The 21,773-nt window shown below is 39.4% G+C and overlaps 1 protein-coding gene across 4 annotated transcripts in view; it reads left to right on the forward strand.

The window, feature by feature from the left end:
- Positions 1-21,329, forward strand: part of TRIM2 (tripartite motif containing 2) — a 57,151-nt gene extending 35,822 nt beyond the window's left edge. For all 4 annotated transcript variants that reach the window (XM_065692919.1, XM_065692940.1, XM_065692930.1 and 1 more), the window contains 6 exons: positions 6,916-7,019; positions 8,309-8,476; positions 14,604-14,772; positions 15,432-15,502; positions 17,912-18,052; positions 19,068-21,329. In XM_065692919.1, the coding sequence (XP_065548991.1) occupies positions 6,916-7,019; positions 8,309-8,476; positions 14,604-14,772; positions 15,432-15,502; positions 17,912-18,052; positions 19,068-19,220 (806 nt within the window). In that variant the 3' untranslated portion in view covers positions 19,221-21,329. The remainder of the gene's footprint in view (positions 1-6,915; positions 7,020-8,308; positions 8,477-14,603; positions 14,773-15,431; positions 15,503-17,911; positions 18,053-19,067) is intronic.
- The last annotated feature ends 444 nt before the right edge of the window (positions 21,330-21,773 follow it).

Raw genomic sequence — 21,773 nt, forward strand, 5'->3', positions numbered from 1 at the left:
CTGGCTACCTGTTCCAATGTCTCACCACCCTCACAGTGAAGAACTTCTTCCTAATATCGTTGCTGGTGCTGGTAAGAGAGGCAGAGGGTATGTATAAATGTAGCCTAGATCTTTCTGGGGCCCTGTTTTGAATCAGGGTTAAACAAAATAGTTAAGAACGATGTCTGAACCCTGTTTAGAAAGACATCTGTCTAATTTCTTCTGGAATGGTTGTGACATGTTGTATGCTAGACAGAGCTGGATGGACAGATACAGGCAGAGTCTGTGTGTCTGTAGCAGGTAGGAGCAGGATAGCAAAGCCTGCACAGGTACGTTATGCCTGTGAATAACAGGAGGGCACTGGCTGACACCTTCACTAAATACGAAGCCCTCTTGTTCACCTATATCAAGCACTAATTTGTTCCAGTGTGGAAATTATAGCTATAAATACTTTAAAAGAAAAAAAGGAAAAAAAGATTATGTCCTGAAATTATTTTAAACCTGTTAATATTCTAAAATTTTTGGTATGGATTAAAGTGATTTCAGCTGGTAATTTCTGCTTCTGTATCCCTTGATTCTAGGGAGCAGTTTCTAGCCTGACTGTCAATAGTGGTATGGTTCTGTTTTGGGTTTTGTTGTTGGTTGTGTTTGTTGGATTTTAGTTTTGTTTAACTACTCTCTCCAACACACCATAAACTCTAGAAGTCTTACATGTTTTCCTAAAAGCGCAGTGCCCCTTCTTTGTGTCGTGATGCAGTTGTGACCATGTGCTTTGTTTTGCAGTTCTGCCTCCTCCCTTTCTTCACCATTCTATCTCCCCCCAAAAGAAGGAAAAATAATTAGAATAAGAGCTACGCACGTCTCAGAGCTTCTGCTTGATGAAACATCTCAGGAGTGTCCACGTTTGGGACATATGGACAACCGTTTTATTGAAAAACTAAGCTGAGAGTTATGCTTCATCCTATTACATGTTCACTTCTCAGCCATCATTTCACAGAATGACCCTACATACAGATGTCCCTCTGGGTTTCTGTGGGCTTATGTATGCATTGTCTGAAAGGTCTCTTAAGCCATTGCAGCTGTAACGCTCTAGGTTTTTACACTCTTCCAAAATATGCAAAATTAATGAAGACAGGTAAAACTTCTGACATTTTCACAGGGATTGTCTCCATGGATTTAAGAGTTTGTTTAGTTCCAGTTTCAGCTCACTTTACATTTTTTGATGAGGTAACATAAAATAATGTTTATCACTGCTTTCCAATACAACTGCATATCTATTTTGAACCCATTGTTGAATTCTTCTAATAGCCCTGGCCAAATCTAGATTTGCAGTTTAAACTGGGCAAGATAAATCTTCTATTTGAGCTGCCAGAAGCTCACACAGCTGTGTTGGAGAATCATACTGTAATATTCCTATTGGCATCCAAGTATGCTGAGCATGCTATTGTATATATGCTGATGTAAGGGCTTTTATGCACAAGTAAATTGATCAGCTCCTAGCAGGAGATTGTTCTTGTGCTAGGATTAACAGAGATAGCATTAATACAACATTAGTACAGTTAAGTGCTTTCGTTCATGGGGAATTGTGCATTGTATCTTTTGCCCATTCTGTTATTCATGGCTTTTAAAACGGCATGTGGCTCTATTCAGACATTTTAAGGTCAGACTATTGAGTGCACATTCATGCATTCATGTAATTCATATTTACAAGAACTGAGTATTTCTTGCTTTGTCCTCTTCTCTCTCAGTAATTTGCATCCTTAATATTTAAATTTTTGTTTTAAATAGGAATAATCTCTGACAGGGTGTCCATGCAATATCTGTGTAGCATATACTTGGTTTATACAAAAGAAAACAAGAATGTGCTTATGATACCCAAAAAATAATTGTTGTGCCATGTTTTTTGCTATCTCCGTAAGTGGAAAGGGAAGGCTCTTTTCCGTTACCCTGGTGTTTTGCCTTAGACACATGCTGAGCAGAGGATGACGGAGGTGAGGGATGTTCACAGTGTCAGCAACTTCTACCTTCTCTGGTAAATCTATTCCCTGATCTCTGAAGGAGGATTAAAAGCCATGGGTAGCATGAGTTAGCTACTCTGTCCAGGACCCCATAGCTCTAGCTCTGCCGTACTATGCCATATGCCTTGGTATTTTTTCTCTTCTGGCACGCCTCAAGACTGGGTTCTTTGACACCGTTTAGCAGTAGTGGTACTATTTCCCACTTTAACTTGTTTTTCTCTGCTTTTATTTATACTTGGGATTGGCATTAGATACAGCCAGATGGAGAGCTGGTTCTCTGCTAGAAAGTTCAGTTTTCCTTTCCCTCTGATTGTGTTTAGTTGTCTATTCAGTCATGTAACTGAGCATCTAAGTTTAGCTGGTACATTTCATGTGTGTAATTCACTCTGATTCTGTGCCTTTAACAGTACCTTCTGTCAGCCTCCTTAGGAGGTGTGGATGTCATCTTCTGGTCTGTTATCAATGCTGAAAGTACATTAGGGACTCTACATAAAAACTCAAGAACGAGGCCTATGTAATAATTGCTTTAGTGCAGTTTAAAAGCAGGCTTAGGGGGAGCAAAGGGATTCTTGACCAGGTGTTCCTTCTTTACTTTCCTCTGAAGGCCTCTGCCTGAAGCTCCGTGTCAGATTGTCCTGTTTGAAGGGAACAGAGCTGCCTACAGATACATACTTTCTGAGGTTTAAAAAAATACAAATGGGTTATATGGGTACACATCTTGAAAAAACATTTTCCCAACTGCAGCTAGCCCCCTTCTATGGATGATCCAGAGAATCCCCAGCATGGGCCTGATGTCCTGACGACAGAGACCTGGTCTTGGTTCATCATTCAGGGCTTTGCTGCTATACCAGCAAAGAACTGCTCCTGAGGTGCACCTACCCCAAAGATGCGTGTGTACTTAGTTATGGTGGCAGGGGCTCCGCTGCACAAGGAAGGCTTGGAGGTGGTCTTGGCCAAGCTTTTAGGGACAGATTCTGTGCAAAGCAAACTAATACAGATCAGCCTGAACTTCACTACGATCAGTGTGTGGGAGTATCTGCCAGAGTTTCTACTGCATTATTCATTCCTCCTTAAAGGCCACAAACACTGTGTGCCTTCATCCAACAGACTGACTGAATTTAAAATTTAGGTTTGCATGGGAACTTAGGTTAGAAGCATTGACATTTATTTTACAGTAAGCACATAGCTTGTTAACAATCTGATTCGGTGCAGTTTTACTAGAGAGCCTTTCGTATTTCAGCTGTGTCTATTATGAGAGATGTCATCACATACTCAGAATGTGTAAGATTTGACTAAATATGTTTTAGTGCTCTGAGGAAAAAAGAAATGAAGGTAGGGAACAAGAAAGCAACTCTTTCATACGTGTCTATGCAGTATGTATATAGACCTCTCCATACTGTTTAGTTTCATTGTTTTTTTCAGTACCACGTACAGAGCAGTTCAAGAAGAAGTATTTGAACTGGTGTAAGGAGGAAAAAAACTGTACTTACACAACAGGTTATGGCTGCTTGCAACCTCCAAAGTCTCTCCATTAACCTGTAATCTTTCTGCAGGGTTTTAGTCTCTCTGAATCCATTTCCTTCCTGCTGGGGGCAGTGACATGGTTTTTCTTTGTGTTTTAGGAAGCTGGTAGATCTAGCCCAGCAAGCAGAGAGGTATTAGTCATATTTGTAAACTTGGAAAGTAAAAGGCACTCCTATTGCAATGATAATCAAAAATGTACATTGTACAGCAGGTTTGTCCAGATGCCCAGCACTTACAGAGCAAATTATTATTACAGTTACATGATGTAATTTTTAACATCTTCTGTAAAGTTAATGGGCTTTTGGTTTGGGGGTTGTTTCCCCCCCTCGCCCTTCCTTCTTTTTGGTAAGATTTAATCTGGCTTGTATTGTTCAAGAATAAAAGCTTGAAATTATGAAGCATTTTCCAATTGTCTTGAGCTGAAAATGGATGCTTTTTGTTGAAAGCGTATCTTCAAAGCTAAATTAATTGGTTTGCGCAGGCTACGCTCAGTAATACCAGAAGGAATTAGATAATGCTAAGGCAAACTGGTTGTTTATTGTCTGTATACAAAGATGATATAAAAGGAGCTATTCCACAGGCCGCAGATCTTCCTAATAACTCTGTTCACCCTTCCCCTAATGAAAACTCTGCTGTCCTCTCCCCGTCAGCTTGCCACAGAAGTTGCAGTAAAATGTCTGTCTTTTCCTCCTTTGTGGCATGCAGTAGCTCAGAACAGGAGGGAGGTAAGGCTGGGCAAAGACAGGCATGAAATGTGTGAGCTTTCATCTCTAAATCAGGCTGCTTGGGGAACACTGGAACGAGGATTTTGCAACTATCTTCTGGATCCAGCCCTGTGCATGTGAAATGTTGGTGCCTCCCTAGGCTAAGGAGATGGGTGACTGCCCATGACTGAGAGAAGACAAAGCATGGTGTGCCTTGATACAGAGGGGTGACATCTTACAGGAAAAGACTTGCCAAAGACCGTCTCTCAGGCAGGTGTGTTTATAAGGCAAGAATCTCTACAGGAAGGAGCTATTATCTTTTGGTATGACAGGGTCAGTTGCAGGAGCCTGCTTTTCCAGAGGCTGACATAGTTTAGCAAAATCTTTCCTCTCATCATCTGAACTGCTGCCATTGCCTATGCCTGGATTCAGATCTTTGCTGGCATAGTGAATTATTCAGATCAGAAAGTTCAAAGTTATCTGTCTTCCTCTTGAATGTAAGTTAGGAAATAAGCTGTGTTTCACTAATCTCAGCTTTCTTCATCAGAGAAATTTGTGCCACTGCAGAGGGGACTATATCAAGGCTTGTGTGCAAATTAGGACCTATGTAATGTGTTTAATAGCTGCAAACTACTATATAGACAGACACTGCATGGAGCTGAATTTCACGCACACTGTGCTAATAAATTACTATTTCTTAAACTTACTTACTGTGAAATGTGACTATGGCATTCCTGGTAATTTGTTCTCCTTTCCCTTTGATGTATGTTTACAAGAACCCACTGAAAAACATTCTGAGTAACTCTTTATATAGGTCTCTCTTATCTTTAAAAATGAAATTCCTTGACTTTCAAGGAGATTTTTCTAAGGGTAAAGAACATACATTCCATATAGCTTGTGCTAGTTGGTTCCAGATGCTGTAGCTTATGCCTCCTCTTTTCTAACAAATGGTTTCCCTTTACTCTCAGTAGTAAAAGGAATGTTTCTCCCTTTTCATCTATTCTCTTTGGCTAAAAGGCAAAAAGGAAACTTATCATTAGCATATGGTGGAAAAAAATTACCGCATGCATCCCTCAGGCACTGCTCATTAACAGAATACACAGAAATGGCTCAAGTGTGGGTAATGTAATTGGTGTGTAACTCACTATTCCCTGAATATGTGCTTTCCCCTTACAGTACAAAAACTGAGAAGTATTTGCCTTTCTTAGGGGAATGGAGCATTTGGAGTTCAAGAAAACAAGCCTTCAAGCGAAGGGGCATGCTCACACCACCAAGTGCAGAGGAATGAAATGTTACTTGTTAGGCAGTGACAGGAAATTTGCATCCCATACCCATCACTACGGCAGAAAGAAGGATTGTTAAGAGCATATATATCCCTATTGAAAGCTAAATACAAATCAGAACTAATATGTGTGTCTTATATTGGGCATCACCATCAGAACAGTTTTAATGACCAAGCTCCAGGATATTTTGGACTGACGAAAATAAAATGCAAGTTTTTCAGTTAAACCCACATATTGAAACCAATTAATGTCTGATATGCAGCCAGTGAATGCTTATAAACATACTTCACCAGGAAAAATGGTTCTTCATCCAAGACTTGGAAAGAACAGCTTATAGAGAGACTTTTTGTTTCAAAACTCATTCATTCCTTATGAATAGCCTTCGGGTCCAAGATCATAACTGCAGTCTTGTCTAAAGACCCCTGAGCCTCCTTTACAAACAAAGCCGGCGTTTGGATACTCTTTCTGTGCTCCAGGTGTAATCTGGACCAGCCACTTTAGGGCTGATCTTTTAAAGACATCAGTTTGCTGTGTGACTGTCCTTGGAGCATCTCAAAACAAACATTTAAGTACCGAGGCACCTAAACTTAATGAACTTTTGTGAAAATTTGTCATTTCTACTTATCCCCTTGAGCCACTGGGAAAAAGACTTACAGTTCTATGTAAATTACTATTGCATTTGTTCTGGGTAAAAACGGGACCTCTGTGTGTGTACAGTGCTTTATTGGAACAATCTAAGGTCTTTGCCAGAAACAGTCTCCAGCTGCTGGTCCTCATTGGCCCACATGTCCCAGTCATTCAAAGGCAGTTCTTCATCTGAGTTTTGCTTGTAAGGGAAATTTTACAGTCTATGACTGAAAACTGTGTATGAGTGAATAGGAAACTTCCCTGTCTTGAAATGGCCTCATCCAAAGTGTTCACCAATATGTTTTATCTCAACTTATTATTTCACTGAGGAGATTTAGATAATTGTACTAAAACCTTGTCACCTCTTCAGGTTCTTATCTTACCTCTGCCCGTATGTTCCCACAGCATCACCCCTTTCATTGCCTTCTCAGCTGAATAAAAATCCAAAGTTTAAAAATAGTCCCTTACTTACGAGAAAACATTTTACCAGTTCCCTCGCACAAGAGGCAAATCGTGAACACTTTGATTTGCGAAGGCCAAAGAGGTAATTATGTTGATGGGGGCTTACTTTTTGGCATACATGCCAAAGAGTAAGAACTTCTTGTACTTAGAACTGTGGATGGTACTGAGATGGTTCTTTGAAGCTGTAGCAGATACAACACCTCTTCAAAACAAAAATCTGTAGATCAAGGATGTAATAAATGCATGTATTGGCACTTAGGTCCTAACTCATTAGTCCTGCCTAACCTGATTTCTTATGTGCTTTGTGTTCCATTTTAGGCACCAAAGGAAGAAACAAAGGTGAATTTACAAATCTTCAAGGTGTAGCTGCATCTACAAATGGAAAAATATTAATAGCAGATAGTAACAACCAGTGTGTGCAGGTATGAGGATATGCCACTTCCAGCAGTTTTCTTTTTCTCTCCTCTGCCACACCTCTGCCCTCTTTGTAGTCCAGGGCAGACACATTTCGTACAAATCAAGCAGATCTAGCAAATACAGAGGAAGCTCAACTTGTTTGTTACCTATTATAATTCTGTCTTGACCTGCAGCTATCTTTTTCAGATCTATGCTACATCTAGTATATATATCAGAGTTAACTTCCATTCCTTATGATGTTTGGCAATGAATAAAGAAACAAAAGAGGTGCAATAATCTGGAAAAAAACCTTTCTGTAAATATAATTTCACATAGTAAATTTATCACTCCGTGTTTACAACTATAAATCTAGGACAAGATGCCCTAGATTTATATTTTTATATAATTTCTTAAGCAAATACAAATATAAACACATAGATGTCATTTTCAAATGGCTTTTAGTCTACTTAATTGATTTTTGTGTCTGATACCATGATCAAATTTCTTCTTTGGTAGCACGCTTGACAGCCATGATTTCTTGGCTTCTGTAACCTGTGTGAAAATCAAGCTGTGTTTTTTCATTTGCTTCCTATGTATCTTTTTTACCATTAACAATTTGTCATCACTCTTCAGGCTGCCCATGTGGTCGCAATGAACAAGGCAGCAGTGTGTGGCTTGTTCTTCAGTATGTGGGAAGCAGCAAGCCACATGCAGTAAGAATTCGTTTCCAGGCCTTTTCAAGGAGGCCATCAAATATTCATCACACTGTGTAATTTGCAACCACTTCAGAGGAAGTTCAGTGTCTAATTACCTGGCTTGGGGACACAACCAGTGGACTGAATTTTGTGTGGCTAAAGCATCTTTCAGGAAATGGCCTAATACTTACCCTGGAGTCAAATTATTAAATTCTGAAATTCTCTTTTTGCTCCTATTCCTGTGTTTGCTACTGACTTAGTCTTTGACTGTGGCCAAGTAGCTCAGTGCCTCAGTTTCGTCCTTTCTAATATGGGAATAATACCACTTCCTTCCAGGTAAGAGGGACATTTTGAAGCTTAATTCACTAATGTTTGCTAAGTACTTTGAGATCACTGAAGTAACAGTGCAGTGTAAGTCCAGAGAACTTCTTTATTTCAAAATTAGGGTCCAGGTGAAGCCTCTTCTTAAATTATGCATATTACTTTCAAATATGGACTGGTAAATGTTCTTCATGTCCCTAACTCTCTTTCTGACTGTAGTGTTCATTAGTGACTTGCTAAAATCTATGCTCCAAGACACAGATGATGTTATTATTTAAAATGAATGTTTTCTGTTACAGATATTTTCCAATGATGGTCAGTTCAAGAGCCGTTTTGGCATACGAGGAAGGTCTCCTGGCCAGCTGCAGCGGCCAACAGGAGTGGCTGTGCATCCCAGTGGTGACATCATTATTGCAGATTATGATAACAAATGGGTTAGCATATTCTCATCAGATGGAAAATTTAAGGTACGAGTTACCATGGGAACTCTCCAGAGCTTTCTCTGTCTTACAAAGGAATGCAAAGTAACGTTTTTTTTTTGTCCAGAAACTACATATTTTGGTTGTAACTTAGTCCAGATTCCATTTTTGTGATGACACAGCCATGTCGTGTAATTAATAGGAGGAGGTCACAGCTGTGATGCTTATGTTTTACCAAACAGAGACAATAGGTTCCATTTTACAGTTCTACACGCTACGTGCTTAAATGCCTTTCCGTAACTTGTAGTCAGGGATAGCTAAAGTAATCAAGTTTAGTTGGACTAGCTCAACAACCTTCATATCTTTAGTATGCTCATTATACAGGAAGGTGTGTGCATGTATGCACATACACACAGACAGACATAAAAACTTACGAGGGCATAAGGTTCTCCAATGACCATGAAAAATAAAGTAGCAGACTGACGATGACTTCCTCTATTTACTCCATATGTACCAGCAAATCAAGTGTACAATTCATGTATGATCCTGTTGGTAATAAATGCAAGGAAGGGCAACCCAGGATGTTGTTCCAATGCTGCAGCATAGACAGGAGTGGTTTAGGTAGAGTGATATGCACCGGAAAAACTGAAAGGCAGTAATAATGTCTTAGGTTTCAGAAATCAGAAATTCCAAGTAAAAGCGCACCTCATTTTCATAGCAACTCTGATCCCTTTAATAGGAGTAAAATAAGAAGGCAGCTACTACACTACACTGGTGCTTGACAACCTACAATATTTATTTTATTTGGGTTCAGGTGCAATTCCAGAGAGAATTAGAGGTTGTCTCACTTTGGTGTGTTCTCTGAATGCACGTTACCAAGTCTGGCGATGCACACCAGAAATAGTCACCTACAGGAGAGGTTAGCAGTATACACCATTCAGCGAGATAAAGGACCTGCAGGGAAATTGCTACCATAGTTACTTAGTTCTACAGTCTTGCATTGGAGCGAAATTGCCTGTTTGGCTAATTCTCTGGAAGCCTAATGAACAAGATCTCAGGCCCAGAGCTGCTCACATGTGTACTAAGAAACGGCCTTCCTTTGAGTAGGCTTTGCAAAGTGACAAATGCCATAGCAAATAGGCAATTGTGCTTGCATAGTCCTTAGTGACCTCCATCTGGGAAACAGACGTGTATGCTTTTAAAAGTATCCAGATCCTGTGTAGACCTGAAGCTAAAATAAAACAATACTAATATACAATGCAAGTGTCAAAAAAAATCACTTGCATTTAAAGAGAATATGTGATTTTCCTTGTCAAGTAGTTTTGAAAAGGTACAGCTACACAGGAAAACGTTGGTTTTGGCTGAAGTGCTTGAATGAAATGAAAGCAGCAAAACAAAACCAAAGAAAGACGTGATTTAGTTAAGAATCTAAATACCCTGAGTAAGCTAAGTGTGTTTTAAATAATTATTAACATCTTTGTTGTGAACTGGCTTGATCTGGACACAGAGCATGGAGAGCTTATTTTCCTTCCTTCTCAAGACATCTTGTAAATCCAGCATTTTGGATGGTTCCAGCTCTGGAGAAAAAAGCCATGGCTCTGGAGAAGCCAGGATTTATGTGCTATATACTACCAGCAGGGACACAGGTATTAAAGAAACTAAATTATTAAGGTATTTCCTGTGACCTGGAGCCTAGCTTTGTTTTTAGTCAATGCTTTTGCTGGATTGCAAGAGCTGTGTAAAGTTGGCAATGTTTGTGTGGTTAATGCAAGTTAATGCATTGGACTTTATAGTTCCTGAGACTAGACGGAAATGAGAGATGAAACATCAGTGATATAAAGTACTATTATTAGATTGAATGCAGCAGGCTATACTTAGGGGAGAAAAAATATACAAATGTTTTGTCGAAGCATTTTACATATGGAGGGCAGGCATAATCATACAGTTGAAACACAGGACGTGGATATAACAGATCTAGCATGTGGGAATCTGGCCAAAGCCTGGTAATATCTTGTGTGTTCGCAATGGTAATTCTTACAGTGGCTCTGTCAGATTAAATTGTGCAACACTTGCTAAGATACACAGAGAGAGAGATAAAGGTATAATGGTGTTTCCCTTCAAAGGACTGTGCCTGCAAGCCATTGTATATGATCTCTGATGTAGGCAGTCTGCTAGTTGTTAACTCGGCGTTATCGGGGACTATTCTGAACTTAACCTAACTATTTTTTTGTTGGGTTTTTTTGTCCCCCTCTTTCTACATCTACTTACACCTACTCTGCCTTAGCAGCATTTTAATAGTCATGTGAGCCAGAAGGCACATTTCCCCTGGAGCCAGGCCCAGGCATCTCCCTGATACAGCACAGGGCTGGCTTACCCCAGCAACCTCTGCTGCCAGGCAGAAACGTGTCACCTTCCTCAGTTGCTGGCAGAAACAGAAACAGAGCTCAGTTTTCTAAGGCTGTAAAACTTGCACAGTGCAGAGGTGGGCAAACCCTAATCTGAAGTTACACCAAAATATGAGCCTCTTAATGAGGCTGCATTATCCTGTGAATTGTAAAGCCTCAGATGGGGTCTTAGCATTTGAGGCTTCTTTTACTGCCTATGCCACAGGTCTTGCAGGTAACTAGTGATCTTCCTTTTCACTTCCCAGTGCTCTATTTTCCTTATCTATAAAAGGCAGGTAACAGTGTTGGAGCTTCCTCTGAAATTGCTTAAGAAAACTTATAGAAGACATATTGCTAGGCCAAGGAAGAGAACACATGGTGAAGCAGCAGCAGGAGCTTCTGTGTCAGTGGTGGTATTCAAACCTAGTGAAGGAACTGGAGAACAGAGCCAAGAAAATGATTCTTGGACTTCTGAGAATTTCTTTCTAGTCTTGAAGGGTTGTATCTAAGATAGCTTGTTATTAGTCAAACAGGGCTGCAAGTCAAGATCAGGTTTAGATGAGTGGGAAAAGAGGAAGCATTTTCTCTGACAGAAAGTTCTTTGTGTCTCATTAGAAGAATTGAGGAAGGTGGTTGTAGCTGGTTGTCATGTTCAGATAGGACAATGGAGTATGGTTAAGAGGTTACAGTTGAATTAAGACAGTTGTATAAATGATAAATCCATTTATTGTGTGACACTGCAATGTGTGACAGAGCTGTATCTCTGTATTAGGGAAGTTCTCAAATAGGAAAAGAGGGTATGTTGAAAGTCTAAATTAATTCCTGACAATCATTAACCTTCCAGACAGCAACAAGATCGGTGCAGTTAAAGCCCTAACACACCTATTTCTACAGTGAAAAAGTCTTTATAAATCTTTATAGAGGCTAGCTGACTTCTTTACCTCTAGCAATATCCCACAGTCGAATGGTTTCCACCTTGGTAGGGTGGCTTTATAAACACATATTTGAAAACCAGTCTAAATTCATACAATCCTGTAAAATAAGGGACATAATGTCCTTAACTGAATTCAATTAAACACATTATTTGTATTAAGGGTTCAGATGATTCATTATACTTTTCTCATTTCTAATTGCAGAAAAGTCTGAAAATACTCCCATTCATACAGTTAACAGGAATGACTGGGTTTCATAATGTTCTGTTCCGAATAATCAAACCTATAATTCTAAGAAACCTTCTGAAATAAAAATATACAAAGCATACGTTCAGCCAGACCCAGTAATGTGTCATCAGCGTATTTTGATCTAAACTGGAAACAGAGATTTTTGGTAAAAGGCACTGCAAAGTCTAGCTGGGCTTAATTTATTGCTGCCTGCAAATTATATATGAAATTCTGGCCCAAGAATGGTGATTTTTATTACTCTTCTCAGCACTGAGTGCCCATTAACATAATACATGATTTATTCATGACTTTTCCATATGTATTGACACTTTACTCATGAGACTGAGTCATAGGAATCCTGGAAGTAAGGAGGTGGTGCAATGCACAAGCAGACAAACACAGCGGCATCCCAGAGGAAAAAAAGGAATATGATTTAATCACACCAAAGGAAATAAATCTACTGATTTGCATTAGTTTATGGTTTTGCTGCTTTGTTGTTATGCACACCTGAATACATTTTGTAGGCTTGCTCATATCTTTCCCCTGGTGAACACGAAGTCATTTTTAATAGTTTTCCCTGGGGATATTTTAGCATAATTTAACTAGGTGGGTTTTTTCCTAAATATTTAGCATTTTATAACAGCATACGTACCTGAACATAAACCAGGTATGTGATCATTGCATATTGGCTAAGCATAGTCTTGAAGCTGCAAGATTCACTCCTTGGAGTTTTCTTCATTTGAGACTGAAAGATGTTTTGTAGTAATGCTGGTGAATTTGTACCAGACAGCATCAGGGAACTTCGATGGCTTTAGTTCGGGATCCCTTCTATTTTTACCTTCAACCCCACCCGCCAGAATGTACTGTGGAATAGGAGCATGGGATTTACTAGGTTAGTTGAGCTCTTTCAGATATCAACACGGATGTTTGCTTTGAAAACATAGAATTGAGGGAAATGAGTCAGGTTATGAATCTTCTCTGTGCCCTGTAATCTGTCTCACCTTGATAGTTAGTCACAGACAGAGTTTCAGCTGCTCCTCATCGCTTGCAAGAGGAAAGGAATAGGTGTAGAAAAGTCAGAAGCATTGCCTGTTCTAGGTGGTGATCTGTTCCACCCTGCAAAAGCAGTGAGGTCAAAGATGGTCTTGTTTCATAAAGAAGGTATCTTAGTATCTACTTCATTTAAATTCTGATGGAAACAGGAAATTATGTTCTCCACCAAACAGATCATAGAGTCATAGAATACCAGATTGGAAAAGACCTCAAGGATCATCTGGTCCAACTTTTAGGCAAAGCATGACCTAGACTAGATGTCCCAGTGCCCTGTCCAGCTGAATCTTGAAAGTGTCCACTGTTGGGGATTCCACCACTTCCCTGAGGAGATTATTCCAATGGTTCTCATTGTGAAAAATTTTCCTCCTGTGTCCAGATGGAATCTCCCTAGCAGTAGCTTGTACCCATTAGCCCTTGTATTTTCCATGTGACTCCTTATAAAAAGGGAGCCTCCGTCTTCTTTGTAGCCACCCGTTAAATACTGGGACATGGTAATAAGCCACTCTTTTTCTGAGCTTTCTTTTCTCTACGTTGAACAAATCCGTTTCTCTCAGCCTTTCCTCATACAGCAGGCTTCCCGGTGCTCAATTCATCTCTGTGGCCCTTCTCTGGACCATCTCCAGCCTGTCCACATCTTTTTTTGCTTAGCGGGGACTAAAACTGAACACAGTATTCCAGCGCTGAGTAGAGTGGGATGACGGCTTCTTTATCTCTGCTGGTGGTGCCCTTGTTGATGTAACCCAGCCTCCTAGTGGCTTTCTTTACCACAGCAGCACACTTTTCACTCACATTGAGCTTGTCATTCACCAGGACCTCCAGGTACCTTTCCAGAGAGCTGCCCCCCAGCTGGGCAGACCCCAGCCTGTGCTGCACTCCTGGGTTGTGTTTTTCCAGGTGCAAGACCTTACACTTGTCCTTGTTGAACTTCATCAGGTTCTTGTTAGCCTGCTCTGCCAGCCTACCGAGGTCTTCCTGCAGTGTGGCTCTCCCTTCCGAATTGCCCACTTCCCCAGTCAGTTTGGTATTACTGACAAACTTCATCATTTGATCCCATCACCCAGATCACTTATGAAGGCATTGAACAGCATAGGGCCCAATGTCAATCCCTGGGGATAGGTCACCAGCTGGAAAAGGAGTGATTCACCACCACCCTCTAGTCAGCCAATTTCCCACCCACCACACAGACCATTTGTCAAGACTAACATGTCAGTTTCTGCAGCAGGAAGCTGTGGGAAACTACCAAAAGCCTTAGAGAGATCCAGGTAGACAATTTCTACTGCCTGCCCCCCATCAACTGAGATTGTGTTTCTTACGAGCTGTGTATTTGGACTCTCTTGCTTAGGTGGCAGATTTTCCACTCTAGAAAGGACATACAGAAAGCAGTCTTTATTTTCGATGAAGAAAAAATTATGAAGTCTACAATAAGAGCTGATAAAAACAATCACTTCCTTCTGGGAAACTTTTGATGAGAAAAAATGTCTCTTCATCCCACCGTGAGCATGTAATGCAATCTTTGAACTGTACTAACTCTTTTCTATCATGCCAACATATTTTCCTGTTTTGTGTTTTCCTTTTTAGGCCAAAATTGGGTCTGGAAAGCTCATGGGCCCTAAAGGTGTTTCTGTGGATCGTAATGGACACATCATTGTAGTGGACAATAAAGCATGCTGTGTCTTCATCTTCCAGCCAAATGGGAAAATAGTGACCAGGTTCGGCAGTAGAGGGAACGGTGACAAGCAGTTTGCAGGTACACTTGATGGTAATATGTAAATCCCCTTTTCTTGCCTCTTCTGCTCACATTTGCATGATGTTTGAGCACGTCGAAGACGCTATATCCTACTCCTTTTCCTCGGGGAGAAAGGTTCTACTAATCATACAGCTCCTGTTCACCTCACGTTTTAATTGGTGGGGAAAACGGCAACATCTGTTCTACAAATGGAGCTGTAACCAGACTGTTTTATCTACCTCCCTGTGCCTGGAAGCTTTTCAGATCAGTGACCCAAGAAAGACTGATCTTAACTAGTATTTCGTAAATGCTTTGTAATGCCCACACTGAGCTGCTCATGATAATCAGCTACACCGTGCTTTGTGTTTCCAGTGACCAGATACACATTAACCAGTGCCTTTAAGTGGTATCTTCCCATTAGAAAATTAGTGTAATGAAAGTGTTCAGGTTGAGATCAGGAAGACACAGTCATGCAAATGAAAAATGCTAGGAAAAGGCATACTGAGCTTTTTAAAACATGAAATGAAATTACTCCTAAGTTGAAACTGATATTCTCAACTTGGCTATTACTGCTCAGAAGCCAAAATATAATATTCTGGCAGGCTGAATAACCTTTTTAATTAAGAAAACATTTTGATTTAGTGTTATTGTTTATATTTGTTTCTTCCTTTGCATTGCAGGTCCTCATTTTGCAGCTGTAAACAGCAACAATGAAATCATCATTACGGATTTTCATAACCATTCTGTCAAGGTACGGCCAATTAATGGCAACTCAGAAAGCTTTTTGCTTTATCCTGGTACTTTCATGGGGAAAATAAAGTATTGCTAAAACCAAAGATATCACACTGTATGTATGATGTCTGATATAACGACTGCACATTCAGAGACCTTTGCATGCAGTGCATTGCTTAATAGAGATATAATCTGTTGCCTTTGGTGCCACAATAATGTTCTCTAATTCAATTGCATAAACGCAAGTTGTAAGAGATAAATAGTATCAGTTTAGTTATTCTTATTGGCTCGCTGCCAAACCTGTTATTTATCCTATATTCTTTCCTATTTTAAGTAAGTCTGGTAACTGCTTTTGAATTTCCCAGGAAAAGCTTCCCACATTTCTAATTGAATAAAAGTATAACAAAGTACCTGTCAGTCTTTAATTCCATACCTGTTAAATAGCCATGGTGAGATCAGGTGGTATATTTGTTTGTCCCAGTAATAAACCAATGCAAGGATACAGGTCACATGGTGGAAAAAGTATATGAGGAGCTACAGGCCATTTCAGAAATTGCTCACCTTTGCATGTGTGTTTTCAGGCCATGACATTCACTTTCAGTCACTTTCCATGCTCTTTTTCCCTCCCTCAACACACAGCAGCAGCAGGAGGACACGGGTAGCAGAACGCTGCCTTGTCCCAGTTCTCAGGCCAGGTGCACCAGTCCCATACACCGATGAGACCCCAGGGACTTCACTTAATGGTTGCCTGTTCTGACTGAACACAACGATTGACAATTCTGATTTAAATCTCAGTCCAGTTCTTCACCTGAAAGAGGAAATCACTGTCAGACCATAGACAGCCTCATATCCTGAGTGGTGCTGAATCATCTAGCTTTTGAATAGCAACTTTGCTTTTGTATCCTTTCGGAATTAGAGGAGAATTAGAGAAGAAATAGTAGCTCATGGTTTGGATTACAATAAAGAAACTAAGCCTGCTGCAGGAGCCCTAAAACAGATTGTTCCTGTGGTTTAGCAGCAGGAGGCCTATGGCTCCCATAAATTACCCCTCCACCAGTAGGGCTTGCCATGGTAAAAAGAACGCTGGAGAGACTTAACAAGGACAACCTGAAATGAAAAAAAGCAAGCGAAGAGATGTAAGAAGTGTGACATCTTAGCAAATTTCTAATTGTTGCATTCTTAATGAGAACAAAGCGTTTCCATCTGTCTCCAATGTGAGTCAATGGGATAAAAATGTTAGTTGTTACAGTTTGGTACTAACAAACAGGAAAAGATGATTATTTTTGCAGTGTTCTCTAAATCAGTACAGATAACTGTTGGTATTCTGGAGAGTCATTTATAGGCTGGGCGATGCTGGTATCTTTTGTTAGATGGTGAAGAGGAATAAGTATATTTTGGTTTAAATAATAAATAAGTTTATAACTACATCAGTTTCACTCTTATGAGTCCCAAAGGTCTTCCTGCCACCTGTGTCTTGAATTAAATATTGTCACCCAGCAACATTACCCTCCCTTCCCCATCAACCTTCAAGCACATCCCTTCCTTCAGGCATATTCTATGGAAAAACCTACTCAGTGTAGGCTTCTCTCTCATTCCGTCACTCACCATCTCCACTTACACCCAGGCAGAGAGCAATACATCATTGCCTGATTTTTTTAATTAGTTGACTTTTTTCTCCTTCCTTTAATCGTCTGAGGCACCAAACTGGTACTTCATTCATTTCTTCCACCATATGCCTTTTTGCTGCTCACTGTGGGTGTTCCAGAACAGGATGATTTCCTCACATCTTGCACCTCATTAGCACTTCAGTGTGCACTTGGTACTTGTTGGGTCTTTGCATTTTCCTGTGCAAGCCACAGCTGGGATCTAAGAACATTGTTGAACCTTTGGCACAGCTGGGCCTGAGTTCAAGATGGACCAAAATAAATAGATGGCATGGTACTATGTAAATGACACATCCTGTATCTCACTTGGTAACACTGGTGCATCCAGGTCACTGCAGAATAGTCATCGACTGGTTCCATCTTTCTGCTGTCTAAACCTGTTACCATCACAGAGAATTCAGTTACTGAACTGTCTGTACAGAGAACAGCATGCCATGATTCTCAATATGTGTTAGATTATTGAAGTCAGAGTGCATCTGTTCAGTTATGTTTCTGTAGGACTGACTCCCAGTGCCATATCTGTACTCAGCACCTCTTAATTCAAGATGCACAAGCTGTAGAAGGGTTCCTGGGGCCCTCCCCTCTGTGTCTGAGCTGAATCACATCTTAAATGAAACAGGACATACTGTCTGGTGTAATGGAGCTGGACAGAGAGATAGGCACCTTATGTGTGTGTGGGCAGGGGACTGTGTTCCTGGGAACTCTTCAATTCCTCGGTTTGTATTTGATATGTCATACACAGGTTTTTGTTTTAACCCATACAGGTATTTAACCAGGAGGGAGAATTCATACTGAAGTTTGGGTCAAACGGAGAAGGAAACGGACAATTTAATGCACCAACTGGAGTAGCTGTAGATTCCAACGGAAATATTATTGTAGCGGATTGGGGAAACAGCCGAATACAGGTAGAAATTTCTATATTTCAAAGGTGCTTGATTAAGAAAACCAATGGATTGATAATGCTGGCTACTGAAGTCTTAAGACTTCCCAAGAAGCAAGATGATATCATTTAAAGGGATGTGTTTTTTAACACAGCTTTTTATATGCCTCATTGCTGGTCTGTCCACACTTAGAACTGGGGGCGTCAGATGACTTTCCAGTGTGACTGCTAGTAACTGTGATGGTTACTCTGACCAAGGCTTTTGAATGCAAGTAGTTCCCCAAAAGCTATTTGATGATTTAGAAGACTTGCAAGCATTGCTGAGATGACAGTAATTTATAATCACCGTAACAGAAGATTGGAGACATGGTGGAAAACATGAAAAAGCAAACGATCTGGATAGACCCTGGGGCAAATGATTTTTATAATCTTTATTAAATGTGGAGAAAATATTCTGGTTTTGATTTATGAGACTTATGCTCGTTTTATCTTTCAAGTGCTAATCACAAAGCCTGCCTACTTGCCAAAGAATATCTAATAAATAACTAATTGTATTATTTTCACTGAATATAAAAATAAGCAAGCTGCTTATGAGTTGTTCTCAGAAAGCACCGTCAACAGTGCAAACAAATTCCTAGTTTTCTCTGTGTGGGAAGCCAAGAGTTGTGCTAGCCACAGCAGTGATACTTGTTAGGAAAGCAAGGTGTTGGTTGAGTCCCTGACTGAGTTTGATTTATTGTAGTTGACTATTTTTAGAGCAAGGAAAAGCTGAGATGCTATTATTATTTCATTGCATGTTTAATTCTTGCCAAAGATTCTGAAAGCTTTAATTAGTTCTTTTTAATAAGAAAATACTTGAATACAAGATTATAAACTCATATATTATGAGAATAACAAATCAATTTCTGCCCTTGTTTATTCTAGCGTATTTCAACCATTTCAGAAATGAGAAGTATAATGATATAATTGACAGCAGATTTGTGTTCTCTATTGTTCTTTTTTATTCATAACATTTATTCTGTGCTTTCTCACCCTCAAAGGTTTTTGATGGAAGTGGATCATTTTTATCCTACATTAACACCTCTGCTGACCCACTTTATGGCCCTCAAGGTCTTGCCCTTACTTCGGATGGCCATGTTGTAGTTGCAGACTCTGGAAATCACTGCTTCAAGGTCTATCGATACTTACAGTAGCAATGAGCTCTGGAGCTGAATATTCGTCCACCCTTAAGAAAAGACTGATCCTAGAGATCCAATGCAGGATGTCTCCTACTTTGAGTTCCTTTTTAATAATGAGGGAGTCTCTTATGGACTTCTTGTGTTAATTTCCAAACTTACCTTGTTTACATAGGTCTTGCACCTCTTATGTTACTCACTGAACATTTTGTTGCAAGGGTTAATACAGAAAATACTCTTTAACTGAATTCATAAAGACAATGGGATATTAAACACAAACTGCAATTTATGGAACTGGAATTAACTATTAGGCAAAAATGAGGAAAATTTGGGAAAAGTCCCCAAAGCTTTTTGAAGACTGCGAAGGGTAGCTCCTGCTCAGAGCTTCCAAATTTGAAGAAGTATCATTGTTATGCATTATTTATCCCAGAGGTAATCCTGGGAATCTTCTAGATCTCATTATCATGGTAGGTATTACACTTTTAACATTCTTCTGTCTTACTATCTGTAACAAGTAGGTCCTTTTAGTATAAGGTTAAGTCTCACAAAATCCTTCTAGCTCCAGCTGTCAGACCTAACACAGCTCAACGTTTAGCACTATGAGAATCAATGCAAATTCCTTACTCATGTGGGATTAATGAAGGATTGTTTCATGTGCTTGTTCTCACTCTTCCTCTTGCTCAATGTGCTGGAAGTTCTTTGCAGAGACCTGACATTTCTAAAGCTCTGGAAAAGCTTAACTGTAGTGATACATTAGTGAGAACTGAATTTCTGTGTAACGACAGACCTTTTGACACCAAACTAGTTTATTAGGATCAGGGTTATTACAATGTCAACTCAATTAACCTCATGTGTGCCACTCTTTTGTATGTGTTCATTGCCATGTTTCCTTAAGGCAATTCATTGTATTAACCAATAAAATGCAGCATCACACAGGACAGAAAGCCAGAGAGGTACCCCTATGGAGGACCTACGTTATACAACCAAAGGAACTGTGGTAAACAGAGGTTGTATAAGAAAGCCAAGGGTTACCAAAGCTATTTGTTTTTACATGAGAAAAAATACATTGCAAATAAGAATGAATTTGAACCAATTCCTGAAGTCCTTCATCAAAGGGAATTTTGTTAGAGGAGAAAATAAGGACTCTGAGATTTGTTCTGATTTGTTTGTATGTATGTATGTATGACTGATGGGCATAATAATAATAAAAAAGTAGGTTATTTCAGCAAACTGGAACATACGTATGCCATTTGCAAATGGCAGTACTCCGAAAACAATGTCCCTCCTCCTTCCTGCCGGATCTCTCTACCATGTCCTTTGTTGAAGTATTAATTTAACTGGAAATGCTTACAATCATGGTTCTGGTTTTAATGTGTTGGGTTTTTTTTAAGTGTGAACTTGTCCTTTTTAAAGTAGCATTGGCTTTATTCTTATTTCTAAATCCAATGGTCAAAGAATGAATTGCTACTGTAGCCTAATAAAGATAGAGTGGTGATCACTCTTAAACCTCATTTGAGGAGCTGGTGAGCTTGCTGCCAATGCCTACAATAGCCTGGGAAGTACTGTCTTTCTTTTCTCGTTTTTAGGGCCTTGAAACAAAAGGGCATTGGGTCAGGAACAAGGGATTATTTTAAGCATGTTTGCAAAATTGAAAGAAATCTTTATTAAATTATTTGTTATAAGTATTTGTCTTATTTCTAAAAGGTTAAGGTTGTTGTTTCAATGAATTTGAGAAAAAATAATGGTTTTTATGTAAAGATGCATTTGATTTGTAAAAATGCAGACCCCAAGGTTCTTAAATGTGGAGTTTGTCTGGTTTTAATTATTGTTTCTTAAAGATATTTCTTCTTCTTTCCCTTGTTTATTTTTTGCACATACAGTCAATTTACAAATTTGCATGCAAAGATAACTTTCCTTATTCATTGGAATGAATATTTCGTGTATAAGGTTTAAGGTTTGGACTACATAATGCAGCTAAGAAACTGGTGGTTATATTTTTGAAATGTTAAAAGTCAAGTTTGTTATTACCAAGAGAACAAAATATCCTCTGCTTGAATTGAGTTTGTCCTAAAATTCTGAAGACTGTATCTCAGTCATTACACAATAAACTGTCCTATCAAAATTTAACACAGTTGTAAACCAAATTTTCTGATGATCAAGTAATTTCCTTCTAAGTGTCCTTATAAGCAACCTTCTGGCAAATAAACAATTTCTGACATTGGAATGCCTTTAAATGGCAAATTTATCAATGAAGAAAAGGTATGTATAATTTTAACTGTATTTATTAGAGAGGTTGAATGGGTTCATTGAGATAAAAAGAAAATGAGAAATGTGCTGTTGCTGTTAGTTACGGATAATATTAATCAAATGTAGTTCCAAGTTCAGCTTTTTATAATAACATTTTACTAATCTTGCAAGGTTTCCACTTGGGAAAAAAATTGCTGAATCCCCTGTTGCCAGGAACTCTGAGCACAGAAATCAAACCCTAGCCTATTTATCAAAACATATACTTAAGACTTGTGCTATTTGATGTAAACACTTTTCTTCAAAAGATTTCCAGTCTCTTTGACT

The sequence above is a fragment of the Lathamus discolor genome, chromosome 1 (genome assembly GCF_037157495.1).
Source record: "Lathamus discolor isolate bLatDis1 chromosome 1, bLatDis1.hap1, whole genome shotgun sequence".
NCBI lineage: Eukaryota > Metazoa > Chordata > Aves > Psittaciformes > Psittacidae > Lathamus > Lathamus discolor.